The following is a 20050-nucleotide window of genomic DNA, read 5'->3' on the forward strand; positions in this document are numbered from 1 at the left end:
GATGTCATTTTTCAAAACTCTAGACACAAAACTCACAACCGATGATCAAAATGCAATTTTTTCAAAACTCTTAACACTTTTTTCCAATTGCTTGGATAAAATACACATAAAGCTAAGATCATTTGTTCATTTAACTAAAATCATCTGTTCAAAATGACACAACTTAACATCAAAGTATTACCATTTCAAAATGCAATTCACACATTACATCTGAGATGACTGTCTATTCATTTCATTACAATGATCTAACTATCAATTGGTACAACTGCTCAAAATGATAAGTAACTGTTGCATTACTCTGAATGCATAGTTTTATGGAAACTGACGAACAATATTCCAGCTCATGAAAGTTTCAGGATAGCGAGATCCATTGGCACTAATTACCGTGGAACATGATCCAATTGGACTACATTATCTATGGATGTAATATTTCATCATCATTCTTTATCAGACACTGTTTCTATGGTCCCTGTACCACTTTTCCAGACCATGTTTTCAGATTTGACATTACTGTACACTCACATGCCACTTTATTAGGTACACCTATCTAGTACTGGGTAGGACCCCCTTTTGCCTCCAAAACAGCCTGAATTATTCACGGTGTTGTACGTTAAGAGATGCCATTCTGCACACCACTGTTTTAACAGCTGTTATTTGAGCATTTATGGCCTTTCTGTTAGCTTGAATGAGTCTGGACATTCTCCTCTGACCTCTCTCATTAACAAGGTGTTTTTGCCCACAGAAATGCCGCTCACTGAATGTGTTTTGTTTATCGCACCATTCGCTGTAAACTCTAGAGACTGTAGTGCGTTAAAATTCCAGGAGGGCAGCTGTTTCTGAGATGCTGGAATCACCATGTGTGGCATCAACAATCATACCACGGTCAAAGTTGCTTAGATTATTCATCTTGCCTGTTCTAATGTTTGGTGGAACAACATCTAAAGCTCTCTACTCTATATACTCTATATATTGAGTTGCAGGCAGCCACATGATTCGCTGTTCGAATGTAACCTTCCTTGATGAGCTAAGTCAGGTCTGTAGAGCTGATGGCGTGACCTATGTCATTGTGTGGGATAATGTCAGGTTCCACCATGCTCAAATGGTGCAAGCATGGTTTCAGGCCCAACCACAATTTACCACCCTGTACTTACCCCCATACTCTCCTTTCCTTAACCCGATTGAGGAATTTTTCTCCACATGGAGGTGGAAGATCTATGATAGGCGCCCTCACGAACAAGCCACCCTTCTCCAGGCTATGGATGACGCATGCAATGACATCACGGCAGACCAGTGTCAGGCCTGGATTCACCATGCCCGAAGATTCTTCCCAAGATGTTTGGCTAATGAAAACATCCATTGTGATGTGGATCAGAACCTATGGCCAAATCCACAAGACAGGGTTGAGGGCAATATAGAAGTACAGTAATCAATCCTTTGTTTTGCTTTTTACAGTAAGCCAGGTGAGGAACACTGCAGTTGACGTTTTACTGTATTTTTTTCTTTTTTTGTAGCTAATTATTTTCGCTTTGTATGTAATAGACCGGTGGCCATTTGATTAATTGTTCAGCAGTCTTATGGCTTGGGGGTAGAAGCTGTTAAGGAGCCTTTTGGTCCTAGACTTGGCGCTCTGGTACCGCTTGCCATGTGGTAGCAGAGAAAGCAGTCTATGACTTGGGTGACTGGAGTCTCCGACAAGGATGGCAGGAAGCTTGGCCCCAGTGATGTACTGACCCGTACGTACCCTCTGTTGCGCCTTATGGTCAGATGCCGAGCAGTTGCCATACCAGGCGGTGATGCAACCGGTTAGGATGCTCTCGATGGTGCAGCTGTAGAACTTTTTGAGGATCTGGGGTCCCATGCCCAATCTTTTCTATCTCCTGAGGGGGAAAAGGTTTAGGCAGGCTACCTTCACTTCCTTGGGCGCAGGGATGATGGTGGTCTGCTTTAAACATGTAGGCATTACAGACTCAGTCAGGGAGAGGTTGAAAATGTCAGTGAAGACACTTGCCATTTGGTCTACGCATGCTCGGAGTACACATCTTGGTAATCTATCTGGCCCTGCGGCCTTGTGAACGTTGACCTGTTTGAAGGTCTTGCTCACATCGGCTACCGAGAGCGTTATCACACAGTCATCCAGAACAGCTGGTGCTCTTGTCCGTGCTTCAGTGTTGCTTGCCTCGAAGCGAGCATAAAAGGCTATTCTGGTAGACTCGCGTCACTGGGCAGCTCGCTTCTGGGTTTCCATTTGTAGTCCATAATAGTTTTCAAGCCCTGCCACATCCGACGAGCATCAGAGCCAGTGTAGTAGGATTCAATCTTAATCCTGTATTGACGCTTTGCTTGTTTGATGGTTCGTCAGAGGGCATAGCGGGATTTCTTATAGGGGTCCGGATTAGTGTCCTGCTCCTTGAAAGCGGCAGCTCTAGCCTTTAGCTTGATGCGGATGTTGCCTGTAATCCATGGCTTCTGGTTGGGATATGTACGTACGGTCACTATGGGGTTGACGTCGATGCACTTATTGATGAAGCCTGTGACTGAGGTGGTACTCTCCTCAACGCCATTGGATGAATCCCGGAACATATTCCAGTCTGTGCTAGCAAAACAGTCCTGTAGCTTAGCATCCGCATTATCTGACAACTTCCGTATTGAGCGAGTCACTGGTACTTCCTGCTTTCGTTTTTGCTTGTAAGCAGAAATCAGGAGGATAGAATTATGGTCAGATTTGTATGCATCTCTGTGTGTGGAGTAAAGGTGGTCTAGAGTTTTTTTCCTCTGGTTGCACATGTGACATGCTGGTAAAAATTTGGTGAAACTGATCTATATTTGCCTGCATTAAAGTCTCTGGCCACTAGGAGTGCCGCTTCTGGGTGAACTTTTTCTTGTTTGCTTATGGCCTTATAGAGTTGGTTGATTGTGGTTTTAGTGCCAGCATCAGTCTGTGGTGGTAAATAGACTGCTACGAATAATATAGATGATAACTCTCTTGGTAGATAGTGTGGTCTACAGCTTATCATAAGGTACTCTACCTTTAATATTAGACATCGCTCACCAGCTGTTATTGACAAAAAGACACACACCCCCACCTCTCATCTTAACAGATGTTGCTTCTCTGTTCTGCCGGTGCATGGAAAATCCCTCCACCTCTATATTATCCGTGCCGTTATTCAGCCACGACTCGGTGAAACATAAGATATTACAGTTCTTAATGTCCCGTTGATAGGATAATAGTAGGTCATCAATTTTATTTTCCAATGATTGCATGTTAGCAAGTAGAATTGATGGCTGTGGGAGTTTACTCGCTCGCCTACGGATTCTCAAAAGGCAACCCGATATGCTTCCTCTTTTCCACCGTCTTTTCTTCACGCAAATGACGGGGATCTGGGCCTGTCCCGGGAGAGCAGTATATCTTTCTCATCAGATTTGTTAAAGGAAAAATCTTCTTCCAGTTCGTGGTGAGTAATCCCAGTTCTGATGTCCAGAAGTTATTTTTGGTCATAAGAGACAGTAGCAGCAACATTATGTACAAAATAAGATACAAACAAGGCAAAAAAACGAACAAAATAGCACGATTGATTACGAACAAGTAAAACATCAGCCATCCTCTTCGGCGACATATTAACATCCCTAACAGGGTTAAAACAGAAACAGCTGAAAGGTTAACAGTTTAGGCATTCATTTTGAGTGGTTAAGGTTAGGGCTATGTTTTGGGTAAGGCTGAAAACAAAATAATTAAAAACAATGTGTTTCCATCAACTATCATCAAATATTATCACGGCTTGCTAGAGCATTGCTGTGGCGCAGTGGTCTAAGCAGCGTGCTCTGGCTCTGAGTATCATGAGTTTGCACCCAGTGCTGGACAATCGTTTAAGAGGAAGGCATATTATCGACATTTAGGGACTTTTTCAATGTCCGAAATCAAAGTGTACTTCTAGTGATCAGGCTGCCCTCCCTTTCTACCCAGCTCCTACTAACCTCTACTGACCTCTACTGACCTCTACCCAGCTCCTCCTGACCTCTACCCAGCTCCTACTGACCTATACCCAGCTCCTACTGACCTCTACCCAGCTCCTACTGACCTCCACCCAGCTCCTACTGATCTCTACCCAGCTCCTACTGACCTCTACCTAGCTCCTACTGACCTCTACTGACCTCTACCCAGCTCCTACTGACCTCTACCCAGCTCCTACTGACCTCTACCCAGCTCCTACTGATCTCTACCCAGCTCCTACTGACCTCTACTGACCTCTACCCAGCTCCTACTGACCTCTACCCAGCTCCTACTGACCTCTACCAGCTCCTACTGACATCTACTGACCTCTACCCAGCTCCTACTGACCTCTACCCAGCTCCTACTGACCTCTACCAGCTACTACTGACCTCTACTGACCTCTACCCAGCTCCTACTGACCTCTACCCAGCTCCTACTGACCTCTACCCAGCTCCTACTGACTTCTTCTGACCTCTACCCAGCTCCTACTGACCTCTACTGACCTCTACCCAGCTCCTACTGACCTCTACCCAGCTCCTACTGACCTCTACCCAGCTCCTACTGACCTCTTGGCTCTCATAAGTTATGAGGCCAGAAGTTCATAAACTTCACTGTGGAAATAGTGATATGTTGATATGCTTCAGTTTGCTGTGATATGACTGGTTTCATATTTGTCTCCATTGATCGTAAGGACGGTGAAATAGATTTAAATCTATTGTCATTTGTATTTACAATCCCCTTATCCAAACGTCTTACTCATTTACCTAGCTCTTATCCATTTGTAAATGACAGTGCATGGAGAATGGTGTTATTTCCACTATTCATCATTTCTTCAAGCGTAAAGGTGGGGGATTTATGATGGAATTAAGTCAAGGTCAGAATACGAAGTATCTGTAGACACACCTGCGACACACCTTCATTTTATTTATCTCTCCCCCAAACGAATAGCAAGTGAATGGCATGCTATTCTCATGCTTAAATTCAAGGTCAGAATACACCTAGAGAGAAAAGTGCATAAAAAGGGAATTACGTTCCATTTACACACGCTTAACTTGGTCCACTAGTGGAATCAGTGGACACAAACACACACTGACAGAGGGAGATGGAGGGGAGGAACCTGCACTGTTCCATTGTGCACTAGACCAGCAATGTACAATAGAGTCAACAGCATCTCTCAACTCTCTCTCTCTCCCTCTCTCTCTCCCTCTCTCTCTGTGTATGTGAATACGCGTGTGCATGGCTGTGTGTGCATGTGAATATGTGCGTGCATGGCTGTGTGCGTCTTAAAGAGAGCTTTTCTGGGTTGAAGGAGGATTGGGGCTTGTAGTGTGTGAAGGTGATTGGGAATTGGTGGTAACATTGCAACAGTGAAGGCTGTTGTGTAAGTAGCAGCAGGATTAGTGTTAATCACACTGGTATCCCCAAGGGGATTCTGGGTAGACCATAACAGAGACGTGGGAGGTCTGCTGACCACACCCTCCATCCCCTGACCCCGAGAACTACCCCCTCCCCTCAGTGACCCTCTATGACCTCAAGACCAGGATTCCTCAACTCTGGGTCCATATTCACACTGCATCTCTGGATTGCTGCTCTAGAATCAGGTCCCCCCTGTCAATTTATGAATTATCGTCTAAAACACAAAACTGGTCCTATATCAGCATTTCTACTTTTCATTATAACCACGTAATCCCATTGACGAGACTCCATTATAAGGTTTTAGCTATTTGAAGTATTCTAGATAATTATTCAGCAGAAAAGTAAGAAATCATAGAGCTATTACCAAACTGACTGGACTAAGCAGCTTTTTAGGGTAAAAAGTGCTGTAGTAAGATGCTACTTAAGACTCATTAATTGTCTCCTAATGTCTGTCTCAGACTCATTAGTCAGCTTTTAATGTCTGTCAGATGTTACCTGTCCACTGGCAGCAGGGGACATGGATCACATGACTCGAGTCAGTGGCTTTAGTAATGAGGGGAGCACAAGTTGCCAAGTTGGACAGGTGGCTACACCAGGATGGTGAGAGAAGGAGAAAGAGAGAGAAGGGGGAGGGGACTCAATTCTATCTACAGTGTATGACAGAAAGTCTCATTTTCTTTCCTCTCCTCTCCTCTCCCCTCCTCTTCCCTCCTTTCCTCTTCCCTCATCTCCTCTTCTCTGCTCTCCCCTCCTGTCCTCCCTTCTCTCCCCTCAACTTATCTCCTCTTCTCTTCCCTCCTCTGCTCTTCCCTTCCTTTCTCTCCTCTCCTCTCCTCCCATTTTCTCTTCTCTTCCCTTATCTCCTATCTTTTTCTCTTATCTCCTCACATCTTCAATAATATATTAAGAAGTGTTGGAGATTGAACCGGGATAAGAAATAATTTCAGGGTGTGGATATAAGCTAATTTACACTTGGGGGACTGCCTGGCACCTCTCTCTACCAGTACCAGCGGGCACACACACTTGCATGCACGTACACACACAAAGCACACACACACCAGGTTTACCGTGGGAATGCCTCTGGCATTGCATTGGTCAATGAGGTGATGCATTTAAATGGAAATATATTTAAACCCTGGCTGTGTGTGTGTGTGTGTCTAAACCCTGTCTCTCTCCTCCCAGTCACACATACATTAGGTTACGGTTGGCTGGGTATTAAAGACACCCCACTGCCACTCCCCTGTGTAAGACCAGGCGGGATTAGCCTGTTCTATTACCACACTAATCTAGTGACCAAAAGACCACAATGACACCCTACAGAGAGAGGGAGAAAGAGAGAGGGAGATAGGGGGGCAGAGAGAGAGAGAGAGGGAGAGGGAGGGAGACATAGAGAGGGAGACAGAGGGGAGAATCCTTTCTCTTAATATGGTTTCTTGCAGCGACAGACAGACAGGCAGTTTAGGAACTGGTGTCTAGCTTGGTGCTTGGGTATCCCTCAAACTCTATTAGAATCGTAGAGTGGGTGCGCCTGTATTCATATGACAAGGTGTGTTTTGTGTGAGAGAGCAGTGTGTCTAAGGACGTTAACGGGATCAACTCTTCAAAAAGACTGTCACAGCATATCTCTGCCCCGCACCCCTAACCCACAGGCCTATGTATGTCCATGTGTGTGTGTCTGTGTCAGTCAGGTCCTATGCAAAACCCTGGTGTAGAATGTCTGAGTATCCAAGGTGATTTGCCTGTTGTCTCCAGCTGGCAAGAATTTTACTTCATCCAAAATCAAATGAACAAATATCCCAGTTTTGAATGTGAAATTGAGGTTTGGTTTTGTGCAAGCAGTTGCTCAAGTGACACATATCCCTGAGTACACCATGTTCTGTACTGTTTTAGCCCCCTGTCCTTTACCTATTCTGTCCATGTGTAGTTCTCTCCTGTTGTGGGTGTGTGTGTATGTGTGTCACAGTGTGTGTTTAGCAGATGGCACTCTCCACACCACTGAACGTTTTAACAGAACGCCTCCCAGCACCCTTCACTTGAATCCACCTGGCTTTGCCGCCGCTGGCCAGAACATACTAGTGAACACTCTTCACTTCGTTACATACACACAAACACACACACACTTCCCAGTCACACACACTCTGCCGCATCTGTGGCAAAAATAGGTTCTGACAGAAGCAGCTCATCTCAGTTTGGACATTTATTACAATGCAATATGTCAGTCAGTCATTTTCCATATTCCTATTTTACAATTAACAACCCAGATAATTAGAAGACTATAAATAGAATGAAATGCTTCATGTACCTGAATTCATTTTCAAACAATTACATTCACAAAGACATAGAATACCTACAGTATATACTAATCGTTGACTAGATAAAACTGCTAAAACCATTGTTAGTGTGTTCATCCTCAATAAAAAAGGCATTGAGAGCTTGGCACAATAAATTCTATCACATAACACTCTCCTCCCCATCTTCCTGGCTTTGCGTATCCAAAACTGGTCCTCAAAGACACGCACGCACGCACGCACACACACACACACACAAACACACACGCACACACACAGAGCATGATGCTTCAGAACTACACTTTCTCAGCTTGTCCTTTAAGTTTCTGTTGACTTTCAGACATCCTTCAAATGTTGCAGATAGACATCTCTAAACATCTCTCCTCTACCAGCTGAAAATTTGACAACATTCTGTCACGGTTCAGATATGATAAACAGCACATTTACACAATGACAAAATATAGACTATCGTAGTGATATGAAATGCCTTAGGCCATACTTGGTGGACATTCAACTCCTGGTTTTATTCATTGAACTCTGCTTCACTATAAACTTACAAGTCCTTGTTGATGAATTATTAGTACTTGTCAACAAAGTTCAATGGATGGACTACTCCTTAGTGGTTATGGGAGTTGGAGTAGTGTGGTCCTGAAATGGATGGACTACTCCTTAGTGGTTATGGGAGTTGGAGTAGTGTGGTCCTGAAATGGATGGACTACTCCTTAGTGGTTATGGGAGTTGGAGTAGTGTGGTCCTGAAATGCATATGTGGTAAATTGGAGAGATATATTCTGTTTGTGTAGTGGAGATCAAAAACAAAAGTTTATCTGAACAGAAAACATTGGCACCACTCTGAACTAGGGCTGGGAAATATATCAAATTCATTTGAATTCATGTTTTTGCGCGATATATATAAGTTTTTATTTTTATTTTTTTAATAACATTCTTATATCCGCTTGTTCTCATGTTGTCTTTTTGGTCTCGTCTCCTTTGTTCCGTCGGTGCTGTGTGCACCTTCCCATTTACACCAGAGATCTGTATCTAATGACAAGATGCTCATGTCTCTGCCCTAACAATGGGAGGCGATAACAATTCAACTGTTTTGCCTTGTAAACTAGCAAATAAATCCAAGTTGGCAAAATGTTAAATATAAAGATTAGCTGGCTACTCACTAGGACGTGGACTGGTGCTTGAGAGATTGTTTCTAATCTTCTGTAAAGCCTTCTACAAGAAGTTAGTCATTATTATTGAATGTGCATTATGCATGCTTCTAGTTATTACATTTGTAACAAAAATTGCATTTTCATAGACAGACCTGAAAGCCATATCAGTGATTATTGCAAAAAAAGAAAGTTAAACTATTTTGATAAAATAATACAATAATTAGTGAAATGTAGTGTATTTTACCTTTATGTATATTCAACGACGCTTATTTAGAGAAAACATTTAAAAAATTTATATATCGTGAATCACCCATAAATATGAAAAAAATAATAATCAAGATATGATTTTTAGGCCATATTGCCCAGCCGAACTCTAAACAAACTACAGAAACGTTTCGCACATGACTTAAAAGTCAGGATGACTGTGACAGACAGTGTTGTGTCAGCGTCACCAAAAAAATAAAATAAGCAGTTTAATTTCTTTTTTTACACAGACACATATGTACAAAAAGTAAACAGAACAAGAGACGGAAAGTTCCGTTGGTTCCACGTGAAACACACAGGGAACCTCTTCAACAGCTTCTTCAGCCTCAGGTCAATCCTCAGGGCATAGTTCAAAGGTTATATGGTTTATAAAAGTGCCTCTTTTCTCTCCTCTGTTCATATTTTCTGTTGTAGGGTTTGTTTGTTGACGTTATTCCTTGTGAAAATCTCAATCTAAAGTGCATGGATGATGTAAATGGAATTCATTAAAACAAATGTCTGTTTCTGTTTTATATCCATTCACTGGCTCATACGGGAACCATACTGTCCTGCACCTGTTCCTGTATTTGTTGCATGTGGGACAGCAATACCTGCTGCACACTGGCAAGGATCTGGTCCTGGTGTGATGGTGTGACGATTCCTATACTGGCCATGTCCCTGTAAACATAGTACAACACACAATTAGGCATGTTGGGAGTTGAACAGAGCATGCACACGGACACACAAAAAGACAGAGAGAGAGAGAAAGAGAGAAAGAGAATAGGAGAGACAGAGAGAGACTACTGAGAAAGGCCGCCGTAGGCAGACCTGGCTCTCAAGAGAAGACAGGCTATGTGCACACTACCCACAAAATGAGGTGGAAACAACGCTGCACTTCCTAACCTCCTGCCAATTGTATGACCATATTAGAGACACATATTTCCCTCAGATTACACAGATCCACAAAGAATTCCAAAAAACAAACCCAATTTTGATAAACTCCCATATCTACTGTGTGAAATACCACAGTGTGCCCTCACAGCAGCAATATTTGTGACCTGTTGCCACAAGAAAAGGGCAACCAGTGAAGAACAAACACCATTGTAAATACAACCAATATTTATATTTATTTATTTTCCCTTTTGTACTTTATCCATTGGCACATTGTTACAACACTGTATATATACATAATATGACATTTGTAATGCCTTTAATCTTTTGGAACTTCTGTGAGTGTAATGTTTACTGTTCATTTTTATTGTTTATTTCACTTTTGTATATTTCACTTTTGTCTACTTCACTTGCTTTGGCAATGTTAACATATGTTTCCCCATGCCAATACAGCCCCTTGAATTGAATTGAGAGAGAGGGAGCAGGAGAGACAGAGAGCGAGAGACAGAGAGAGAGAGAGAGATAGAGAGAAACCCACTCACTGCTGTGTGAGGGTTAGCAGGCTGTCAGGACTGGTGTATCCAGCAGCTGTGAGGGTGTCTCTGTACATGTCCATCCCTATAGCCTGGAGCCAGTATTCGACTGACCACACTGAAACAAACTCTGGACCTCCTACAGGCTCCAACAGAGTGGGAACAGGCCTGCACAGAGATAGAAAGAAAGAATGAGTTACAGTGAGTCCATGTTATGCTGAAAAAACATTAAAAGGGCCTGCAATGAAAGACATGGTTTCTTCTGTGTGTGTGTGTGTGTGTGTGTGTGTGTGTGTGTGTGTGTGTGTGTGTGTGTGTGTGTGTGTGTGTGTGTGTGTGTGTGTGTGTGTACACCTCTCTCCTCCTGTCCTCCTCAGTGTGGTGGTTGGGTTGCGGATGAGTTTATCCAGAATGTTGAGGATCTGCGTGAAACTGGGTCTGTGTATTCTGTCTCTCTGCCAGCAGTCTAACATCAGTTGGTGCAGACAAACTGGACAGTCCATAGGTGGGGGCAGACGGTAACCCTCATCTATCGCTTTTATCACCTAGAGAGAGGGGAGATAGGGATCAAGTGGGTAAGAAAGCATATTTAACTAACTTTGTCTAACTGCTCAACTTAGTTTCTGTCTTACATTCAGGCGAATGTCCTGTTTTTGAGTTAACACACGCTTACATCCTGGTTACTCATGTCCCAATATGGCCGTTCTCCATATGACATCACCTCCCACATGACCACGCCATAGCTCCATGTGTCAGAGGCTGGAGTGAACTTCCTGTAGGCGATGGCCTCTGGAGCAGTCCATCTGATGGGGATCTTCCCCCCTGGAGAGTGGTACGTCCCGGTCACCTCCTGTAACACATGGAAGAGAATGAGAAAATGAGAAATTTGCATCCACAGGTGCTAAGGACTCACATTTAAAAGATGAGTGATCTAACAATCATTGAAACCTTATCTTGCATAATAAATCATTACTCCAGACAAGTAATATGCATGTTTAGGTTCTATGTTCTTTCCTGTGTTTCTGTGTTCTTACCCGTGTGGTGTATGCTGCCTCAGACTCATCCTCCAGTACTCGTGACAGGCCGAAGTCAGACACCTTACACACCAGGTTGCTGTTGACCAGGATGTTGCGGGCGGCCAGGTCTCGGTGAACGTAGCTCATGTCAGACAGGTACTTCATGCCCGACACGATGCCACGCAGCATGCCCACCAGCTGGATCACTGTGAACTGACCGTCGTGTTTCTAACGGAGAGAGACAATATAGACATTAGAATAGAATTTACAGTATGAACACAGAAAGACACAGACTCTCTCTCATTCTCCTTCTTACCCTGAGGAAGGTGTTGAGGGATCCATTCTCCATGTACTCTGTGATGATCATCACTGGTTTACCTGAACAGGAGACAAACAAGCAGCGATTAAGCCAGGGTGGAGTTCCACAAAGATCAGTTTTGGGTTCCCTGCTTTTACTTCATAAATGAAGAAAGAACCTGTAAATCTCTGCTTAGATTGGTCAAAGTAGCTGTCAATCGCTCACATCGTGTGACCACACCCTCCAGTCTGATGATGTTTGGGTGGTCGAACTGTCCCATGATGCTGGCCTCAGAGAGGAAGTCCCGCCTCTGTTTGTCAGCGTATCCTGCCTTCAGACTCTTTATGGCCACGTAGATCTCTCTCTTCCCCTGGAGCCGCAGACGGCCACTACACACCTCCCCAAACTCACCTACAACACACACAGACACACAGTATAAATAACTACACAGCTCCCCAAACTCATTTACAACACACATAGATAAACACAATATCAATAACTACACACCTCCCCAAACTCACCTACAACACACACACACACACACACACACACTTTACTGTGAGCGTGTGCGTCAGGCTCCCTTACCGATGCCAATGACTTTCTCTATGTGTATGTTGGAGGCGTCAATCTCTTTGGCAAACTCATGGACAGCCTGGTCCGGGTCCTCATAGGTGAAGGGGTCCACGTAAATCCTCACACCTTCAGATGGAGAGGGGGAGGGAAGGGAGATGGTTTGAGAAAATAAAGGAAGGGATGCAGGGATGCCCACATGAGTATGTGCTCGGCCATGTTTGTTTGTGTGTGTGTGGTCTTACCTGGGTTTAAATGTTTTTCCTCCTCTAAGTCCTGCTTAGCTTTGCTGTATTGTCCACTCCTGAAATAACAGAGGTAGAGGATGAAGTAGTGAAGGGAACAGAACACAGCTCGCTAGGTAGAAGAAGGAGAGGGGGATGGAGGGAGAACAGTGACTTAGGAAGAAGGAGAAGAGGATGGAGGCAGAATAGTGACTTAGGAAGAAGGAGAGGGGGATGGAGGGAGAATAGTGACTTAGGAAGAAGGAGAGGGGGATGGAGGGAGAATAGTGACTTAGGAAGAAGGAGAGGGGGATGGAGGGAGAATAGTGACTTAGGAAGAAGGAGAGGGGGATGGAGGGAGAATAGTGACTTAGGAAGAAGGAGAGGGGGATGGAGGGAGAATAGTGACTTAGGAAGAAGGAGAAGAGGATGGAGGGAGAATAGTGACTTAGGAAGAAGGAGAGGGGGATGGAGGGAGAATAGTGACTTAGGAAGAAGGAGAGGGGGATGGAGGGAGAATAGTGACTTATGTGTGTGTGCACGCGCGTGACACCTTAGTCCTGAGAGCCACTCTCAGTATAAAGCAGCCTAAGGGAGAGGTTGTGTGGGTGTGTGTGTGTGTGTGTGTGTGTGTGTGTGTGTGTGTGTGTGTGTGTGTGTGTGTGTGTGTGTGTGTGTGTGTGTGTGTGGAGGCAAGGGGAAGTTGATACAGGGGCTGTGTTTTTGTGGACACTAATGATAAAATCAGGGACAAGGGGATTACATGGTGAGCAATCAGGCCTTCAGGAAACACCGTCTCTTTTAGGACAAATCAAATCAAATGTTATTTGTCAGATGCGCCGAATACAACAGCTGTAGACCTTAGTGAAATGCTAACTTACAAGCCCTTAACCAACAATGCAGTTTAAAGAAGTGTTAAGAAAGTATTTACTAAAATGAACTGAAGTAAAAAATAAGAAAAAATACAAATCAAAAATAAGAAAAATAAGAAATAATTAAGGAGCAACAATAAAATAACTGTAGCAAGGTTATATACAGGGGGTACCGGTACAGAGTCAATGTGCGGGGGCACCGGTTAGTCGAGGTAATTGAGGTAATAGGTACACTACCTTTCAAAAGTTTGGGGCCACTTATAAATGTCCTTGTTTTTGGAAGAAAAGCAAATGTTTTCTCCATTAAAATAACATCAAATTGATCAGAAATACAGTGTAGACATTGTTAATGTTGTAAATGACTATTGTAACTGGAAACGGCTTATTTTTTAATGGAATATCTACATAGGCGTACAGAGGCCCATTATCAGCAACCATCACTCCTGTGTTCCAATGGCACGTTGTGTTAGCTAATCCAAGTTTATAATTTTAAAAGGCTAATTGATCATTAGAAAACACTTTTGCAATTATGTTAGCACAGCTGAAAACGGTTGTTCTGATTAAAGAAGCAATAAAACTGGCCTTCTTTAGACTAGTTGAGTATCTGGAGCATCAGCATTTCTGGGTTCGATTACAGGCTCAAAATGGCCAGAAACAAAGAACTTTCTTCTGAAACTCAGTCTATTCTTGTTCTGAGAAATGAAGGCTATTCCATGCGAGAAATTGGCAAGAAACTGAAGATCTCATACAACGCTGTGTACTACTCCCTTCACAGAACAGCGCAAACTAGCTCTAACCAGAATAGAAAGAGGATTGGGAGGCCCCGGTGCACAACTGAGCAAGAGGACAAGTACATCAGAGTATCTAGTTTAAGAAACAGACGCCTCACAAGTACTCAACTGGTAGCTTCATTAAATAGTACCTGCAAAACACCAGTCTCTATGTCAACAGTGAAGAGGTGACTCCAGGATGCTGGCCTTCCAATCAGAGTTGCAAAAAAAAAGCCATATCTCAGACTGGCCAATAAAAATAAAAGATTAAGATGGGCAAAAGAACACAGACACTGGACAGAGGAAGATTGGAAAAAAGTGTTATGGACAGACAAATCTAAGTTTGAGGTGTTCGGATCACAAAGAAACATTCGTGAGATGCAGAAAAAATGAAAAGATGCTGGAGGAGTGCTTGACGCCATCTGTCAAGCATGGTAGAAGCAATGTGATGGTCTGGGGGTGCTTTGGTGATGGTAAAGTAGGAGATTTGTACAGGGTAAAAGGGATCTTGAAGAAGGAAGGCTATCACTCTATTTTGCAACGCCATGCCATACCCTGTGGACGGCGCTTAATTGGAGCCAATTTCCTCCTACAACAGGACAATGAACCAAAGAACAGCTCCAAACTCTGCAAGAACTATTTAGGGAAGAAGCAGTCAGCTGGTATTCTGTCTATAATGGAGTGGCCAGCACAGTCACCGGATCTAAACTGTATTGAGCTGTTGTGGGAGCAGTTTGACCGTATGGTATGTAAGAAGTGCCCATCAAGCCAAACCAGCTTGTGGGAGGTGCTTCAGAAAGCATGGGGTGAAATCTCTTCAGATTACCTCAACAAATTGACAACTAGAATGCCCAAGGCTGTAATTGCTGCAAATGAAGGATTCTTTGACGAAAGCAAAGTTTGAAGGACACAATTATTATTTCAATTAAAAATCATTATTTATAACCTTGTTCAACGTCTTATATTTCCTATTCATTTTGAAACTCATTTCATGTATGTTTTCATGGAAAACAATGACAATTCGATGTGACCCCAAACTTTTGAACGGTAGTGTACATGTAGGTAGAGGTAAAGTGACTATGCATGGGTAATAAACAGAGAGTAGCAGCAGAGTAAAAATGGGGGTGGAGGTCAATGCAAATAGTCCGGGTAGCCATTTGATTAGCTGTTCAGGAGTCTTATGGCTTGCGGGTAGAAGCTGTTTAGAAGCCTTTTGAACCTAGACTTAGTGCTCCGTTACCACTTGCCGTGCGGTAGCAGAGAGAACAGTCTATGACTAGGCTGGCTGGAGTCGCTGGAAATTTCTTGTGCTCGGCCCTCCAGAGGCCTTCCTCTGACACTGCCTGGTATAGAGGTCCTGGATGGCAGGAACCTTGGCCCCAGTGATGTACTGGGCCAAACACACTACCCTCTGTAGTGCCTTAGGGTCGGAGGCCAAGCAGTTGCCATGCCAGGTGGTGATGCAATCAGTCAGGATGCTCTCGATGGTGCAGCTGTAGAACTTTGAGGATCTGAGGACCCATAACAAATCTTTCCATTCTCCTGAGGGGGAATAGGCGTTGTCGTGCCCTCTTCACAACTCTCTTGGTGTGTTTGGACCATGAAAGTTTGTTGGTGATGGGGACACCAAGGAACTTGAAGCTCAACCTGCTCCACTACAGCTCTGTCGATGAGAATGGGGGCGTGTTCGGTCCTCCTTGTCCTGTAGTCCACAATCATCTCCTTTGTCTTGCTCACATTGAGGGAGAGGTTGTTATCCTTGCACAACACTGCCAGGTATCTGACCTCCTCCTTATAGGCTGTCTCATCGTTGTTGGTGATCAGGCCTACCACTGTTGTGTTGTCGGCAAACTTAATGATGGTGTTGGAGTTGTGCTTGGCCATGCAGTCATGAACAGAGAGTACAGGAGGGTACTGAGCAAGCACCTGAGGGGCCCCCGTGCTGAGGATCAGCGTGGCAGAGGTGTTGTTACCTACCCCTACTACCTGGGGGCTGTCCGTCAGGAGGTCTAGGATCCAGTTGCAGAGGGAGGTGTTAAGTCCCAGGGCACTATGGTGTTGAACGCTCAGCTATAGTCAATTCTCACGTAGGTGTTCCTTTTGTCCAGGTGGGAAAGGGCAGTGCGGAGTGCCATAGAGATTGCATCATCTGTGGATATTTTGGGGTGGTATGCAAATTGTAGTGGGTCTAGGATTTCAGGGATAATGGTGTTGATGTGAGACATGACCAGCCTTTCAAAGCACTTCATGGCTGCAGACATGAGTGCTATGGTTTGGTAGTCATTTAGGCAGGTTGGTGTTCTTGGGCACAGGGACTATGGTGGTCTGTTTGAAACATGTTGGTATTATAGACTCGGTCAGGGACAGGTTGAAAATGTCAGTGAAGACACTTGCCAGTTTGTCAGCGCATGCTCAGAGTACACATCCTGGTAATCTGTCTGGCCCTGTGGCCTTGTGAATGTTAACCTGTTTTACATGGGCTACGGATAGTCGCCCGGAACAGCTGATGCTCTCATGTATGCTTCAGTGTTGCTTGCCTCGAAGCGAGCATAGAAGTTATTTAGCTCGTCTGATAGGCTTGTGTCACTAGGCAACTCGCGGCTGTGCTTCCCTTTGTAGTCTGTTATAGTTTGCAAGCCCTGCCACATCCAACAAGCGTCAGAGCCGGTGTAGTACAATTCAATCTTAGTCCTGTATTGACGTTTGCCTGTTTGATGGTTGGTCAGAGGGCATAGTGGGATTTCTTATAAGTGTCTGGGTTAGAGTCCCACTCCTTGAAAGCGGCAGCTTTACCCTTTAGCTTAGTGCGGATGTTGCCTGTAATCCATGGCTTCTGTTTGCGGTATGTACGTACGGTCACTGTGGGGACGACGTCATCGATGCACTTATTGATGAAGCCAGTGACTGATGTGATGTAGTCCTCAATGCCATTAGAAGAATCCCGGAACATATTCCAGTCTGTCCTAGCAAAACAGTCCTGTAGCTTAGCATCCTCGTTATCTGACCACTTCCTTATTGAGCGAGTTACTGGTACTTCCTGCTTCAGTTTTGCTTTAAGCAGGAATCAGGAGGTTAGAGTTATGGTCAGATTTGCCAAATTGAGGGCGAGGGAGAGCTTTGTACGCGTCTCTGTGTGTGGAGTAAAGGTGGTCTAGAATTTCTTTCCCTCTGGTTGCACATTTAACATGCTGGTAAAAATTAGGTAAAACAAATTTAAGTTTCCATGCATTAAAGTCCCCGGCCACTAGGAGCGCCGCCTCTGGATGAGCATTTTCTTGTTTGCTTATTGCCTTATAGAGCTCGTTGAGTGCCGTCTTAGTGCCAGCATCGGTTTGTGGTGATAAATAGACAGCTACAAAAGATATAGATGAGAACTCTCTTGGTAAATAGTGTGGTTTCAGCTTATCATGAGATACTCTACCTCAGGTGAGCAAAATCTTGAGATTTCCTTAATATTAGATTTCGTGCACCAGCTGTTATTTACAAATAGACAGACTGCCACCCTGTGTCTTACCGGATGCAGCTGTTCTATCTTCCTGATGGACCGAAAACCAAGCTAGCTGTATGTTATCCATGTTGTCGTTCAGCCACGACTCGGTGAAACATAAGATATTACAGTTTTTAATGTCCCGTTGGTAAGATAATCTTGATCGGAGCTCATCCATTTTGTTACCCAATGATTGCACGTTGGCTAATAGGACTGATGGTAGAGGGGGATTACTCACTAGCCGTACTTACAAGGCACCCCGACCTTCGTCACCGATATCTCCGTCTCTTCTTCATACGAATGACGGGGATTTGGGCCTTGTCGGGTGTCTGAAGTAAATCCTTCGCGTCCAACTCGTTAAAGGAAAAAAATCTTGGTCCAGTACGAGGTGAGTAATCGCTGTCCTGATATCCAGAAGCTCTTTTCGGTCATAAGAGACAGTGGCAGAAACATTATGTACACAATAAGTTACAAAAAACACACACAATAGCACAATTGGTTAGGAGCCTGTAATATGGCAGCCATCTCCTCCTGGTGCCATCATACATATTGTCTCCTTTAGGACATACTGTCTCCTTTAGGACACACTGTATGTGTGTTTACCTGCGGCTGTGTGTGTGTGTGTGTGTGTGTGTGTGTGTGTGTGTGTGTGTGTGTACCTGTGGCTGATGATGAAGACTGTGGTAGAGATGAGCAGTAGAACCACACCCCCACTGATTGACAGTAGGAGAAGGGTGGAGTTAGCGGCATTACCAATCAGAGGCAAGGGATCTGACAGGGGGAGGAGACAACAGGTCACAAACCAGGAAGTTTTCATTCAAAAACAGGTACATGTTTTTTTATCAATATCCCTTGCTCTATAAAATAGACAAATATAATATAATATAAAATAATAGAACATAGTGTTGTACCTGATTTGGTGGAAAACTCAAAGGGGGCGCTGAACTCTCCGTATCCGGCGGCGGTGCGAGCGCGCACGTGAAATACGTACACAGTGAGTGGGTTCAGTCCAGTGATATCAGCACTACGGGATGCCGTCTTCATAATGCGGTAGGACCTCTCCTTCTGATTCTGATTGGATAGGAGGAAAAGAAGTGAGGGTTGTGTCAATGTCCACTATATGAAGCGTTCCAATATACAGTACATCATACTAAAATACAACCCATTATAATTGGCAAGCAAAAAGAAAATGGGTAAGTGATGAGAACATGATTCTAAAATGTAACTTGAAGTTGCAGAACAATGTTTTCTGTGTGGGTCTGGAGGGAAATCCCTCTCCCTATGGCCTATAATCACAAAACCATTCAAGCAAGGAAACATTGCCACACAGTCACAAATCCCTCCCACAGCTTGCCCATCTCTTATCTTCATTGACTCAAACTCTCTCTCTTTTTCTCTCCCAACATATTTTATCTCGTATTATCTCTCCCTCCATTTCTGCAGGTTAGCGTTTTGTGTAATGAATCTTGTTCTGGAGGCAGCTCTGCAGTGGTCACTAGCTGGCACAGCATTTTAACCCTAACCACACTGCTAACCCTAAAGCCTAACCCTAAACTTAAATTAAGAACAAAAAATATATTTTTGTTTTCATGAATTTGTACACTCAGTTCTGCCTCCAGGACAAGACTCATGACAATACATGTCAACCTGCTCCATTTCTCCCTCTATCATTTTCTGTGTCAAACACAAGGAAAGCTTTGACGATAGTTTATTGGTTATTTTATAGGTCTATTGATAACAGTTGAAGCAGGTGAAAACGTATACACTCACAGATACACATAACACACAGTTACAATAGGTTTCCATAGGATATCTGATTTCTGAACCGCGGTTCCCACGAGACACCTTACCTTCTCGTAGTACTTGACCTCGTACTCAAGGATGACCCCATTGGCCCGGTCGGGCTGTTGCCATGCCAATGACACATCGTGCCTGGTGACATCACTGGCCTGGATGGACGTGACTGGGGAGGGAGCTATGTGAGAGAGTGCGAGAGTGAGAGAGAGAGGAGAGAAAGAGGGGTACACAAGTTGAAGAATGAACACTTCTTAACAACCGCCTGCTTAACCCGGAATCCAGCTGCACCAATGTGTCGGAGGAAACACTGTTCAACTGACGACTGGGGTCAGCCTGCAGGCACCCGGTCCGCCACAAGGAGTCGCTAGAGCGCGATGAGCCAAGTAAAGCCCCCCCCGGCCAAACCTGGACAATGCTGGGCCAATTATGTGCCGCCCTATGGGACTCCTGATCACGGCCGGTTGTGATACAGCCTGGGATCAAACCTAGGTCTGT

The 20050-nt window shown here is 44.2% G+C and overlaps 1 protein-coding gene across 1 annotated transcript in view; it reads right to left on the reverse strand.

Moving 5' to 3' along the window:
- Positions 1-7583: 7583 nt before the first annotated feature.
- The window catches only part of LOC106569458 (ephrin type-A receptor 4), a 72311-nt gene continuing 59844 nt past the window's right edge, over positions 7584-20050 (reverse strand). The window contains exons 7-18 of the mRNA XM_014140822.3: positions 19609-19733; positions 18670-18829; positions 18418-18529; positions 12651-12709; positions 12421-12534; positions 12061-12246; positions 11854-11915; positions 11556-11765; positions 11195-11371; positions 10876-11066; positions 10531-10689; positions 7584-9775 (exon numbers count right to left, since the gene is read on the reverse strand). Coding sequence (XP_013996297.1) covers positions 9646-9775; positions 10531-10689; positions 10876-11066; positions 11195-11371; positions 11556-11765; positions 11854-11915; positions 12061-12246; positions 12421-12534; positions 12651-12709; positions 18418-18529; positions 18670-18829; positions 19609-19733 — 1685 coding nt within the window. The 3' untranslated portion in view covers positions 7584-9645. The remainder of the gene's footprint in view (positions 9776-10530; positions 10690-10875; positions 11067-11194; positions 11372-11555; positions 11766-11853; positions 11916-12060; positions 12247-12420; positions 12535-12650; positions 12710-18417; positions 18530-18669; positions 18830-19608; positions 19734-20050) is intronic.

The sequence above is a fragment of the Salmo salar genome, chromosome 14, assembly GCF_965601325.2.
Source record: "Salmo salar chromosome 14, fSalSal1, whole genome shotgun sequence".
Classification (NCBI taxonomy): domain Eukaryota; kingdom Metazoa; phylum Chordata; class Actinopteri; order Salmoniformes; family Salmonidae; genus Salmo; species Salmo salar.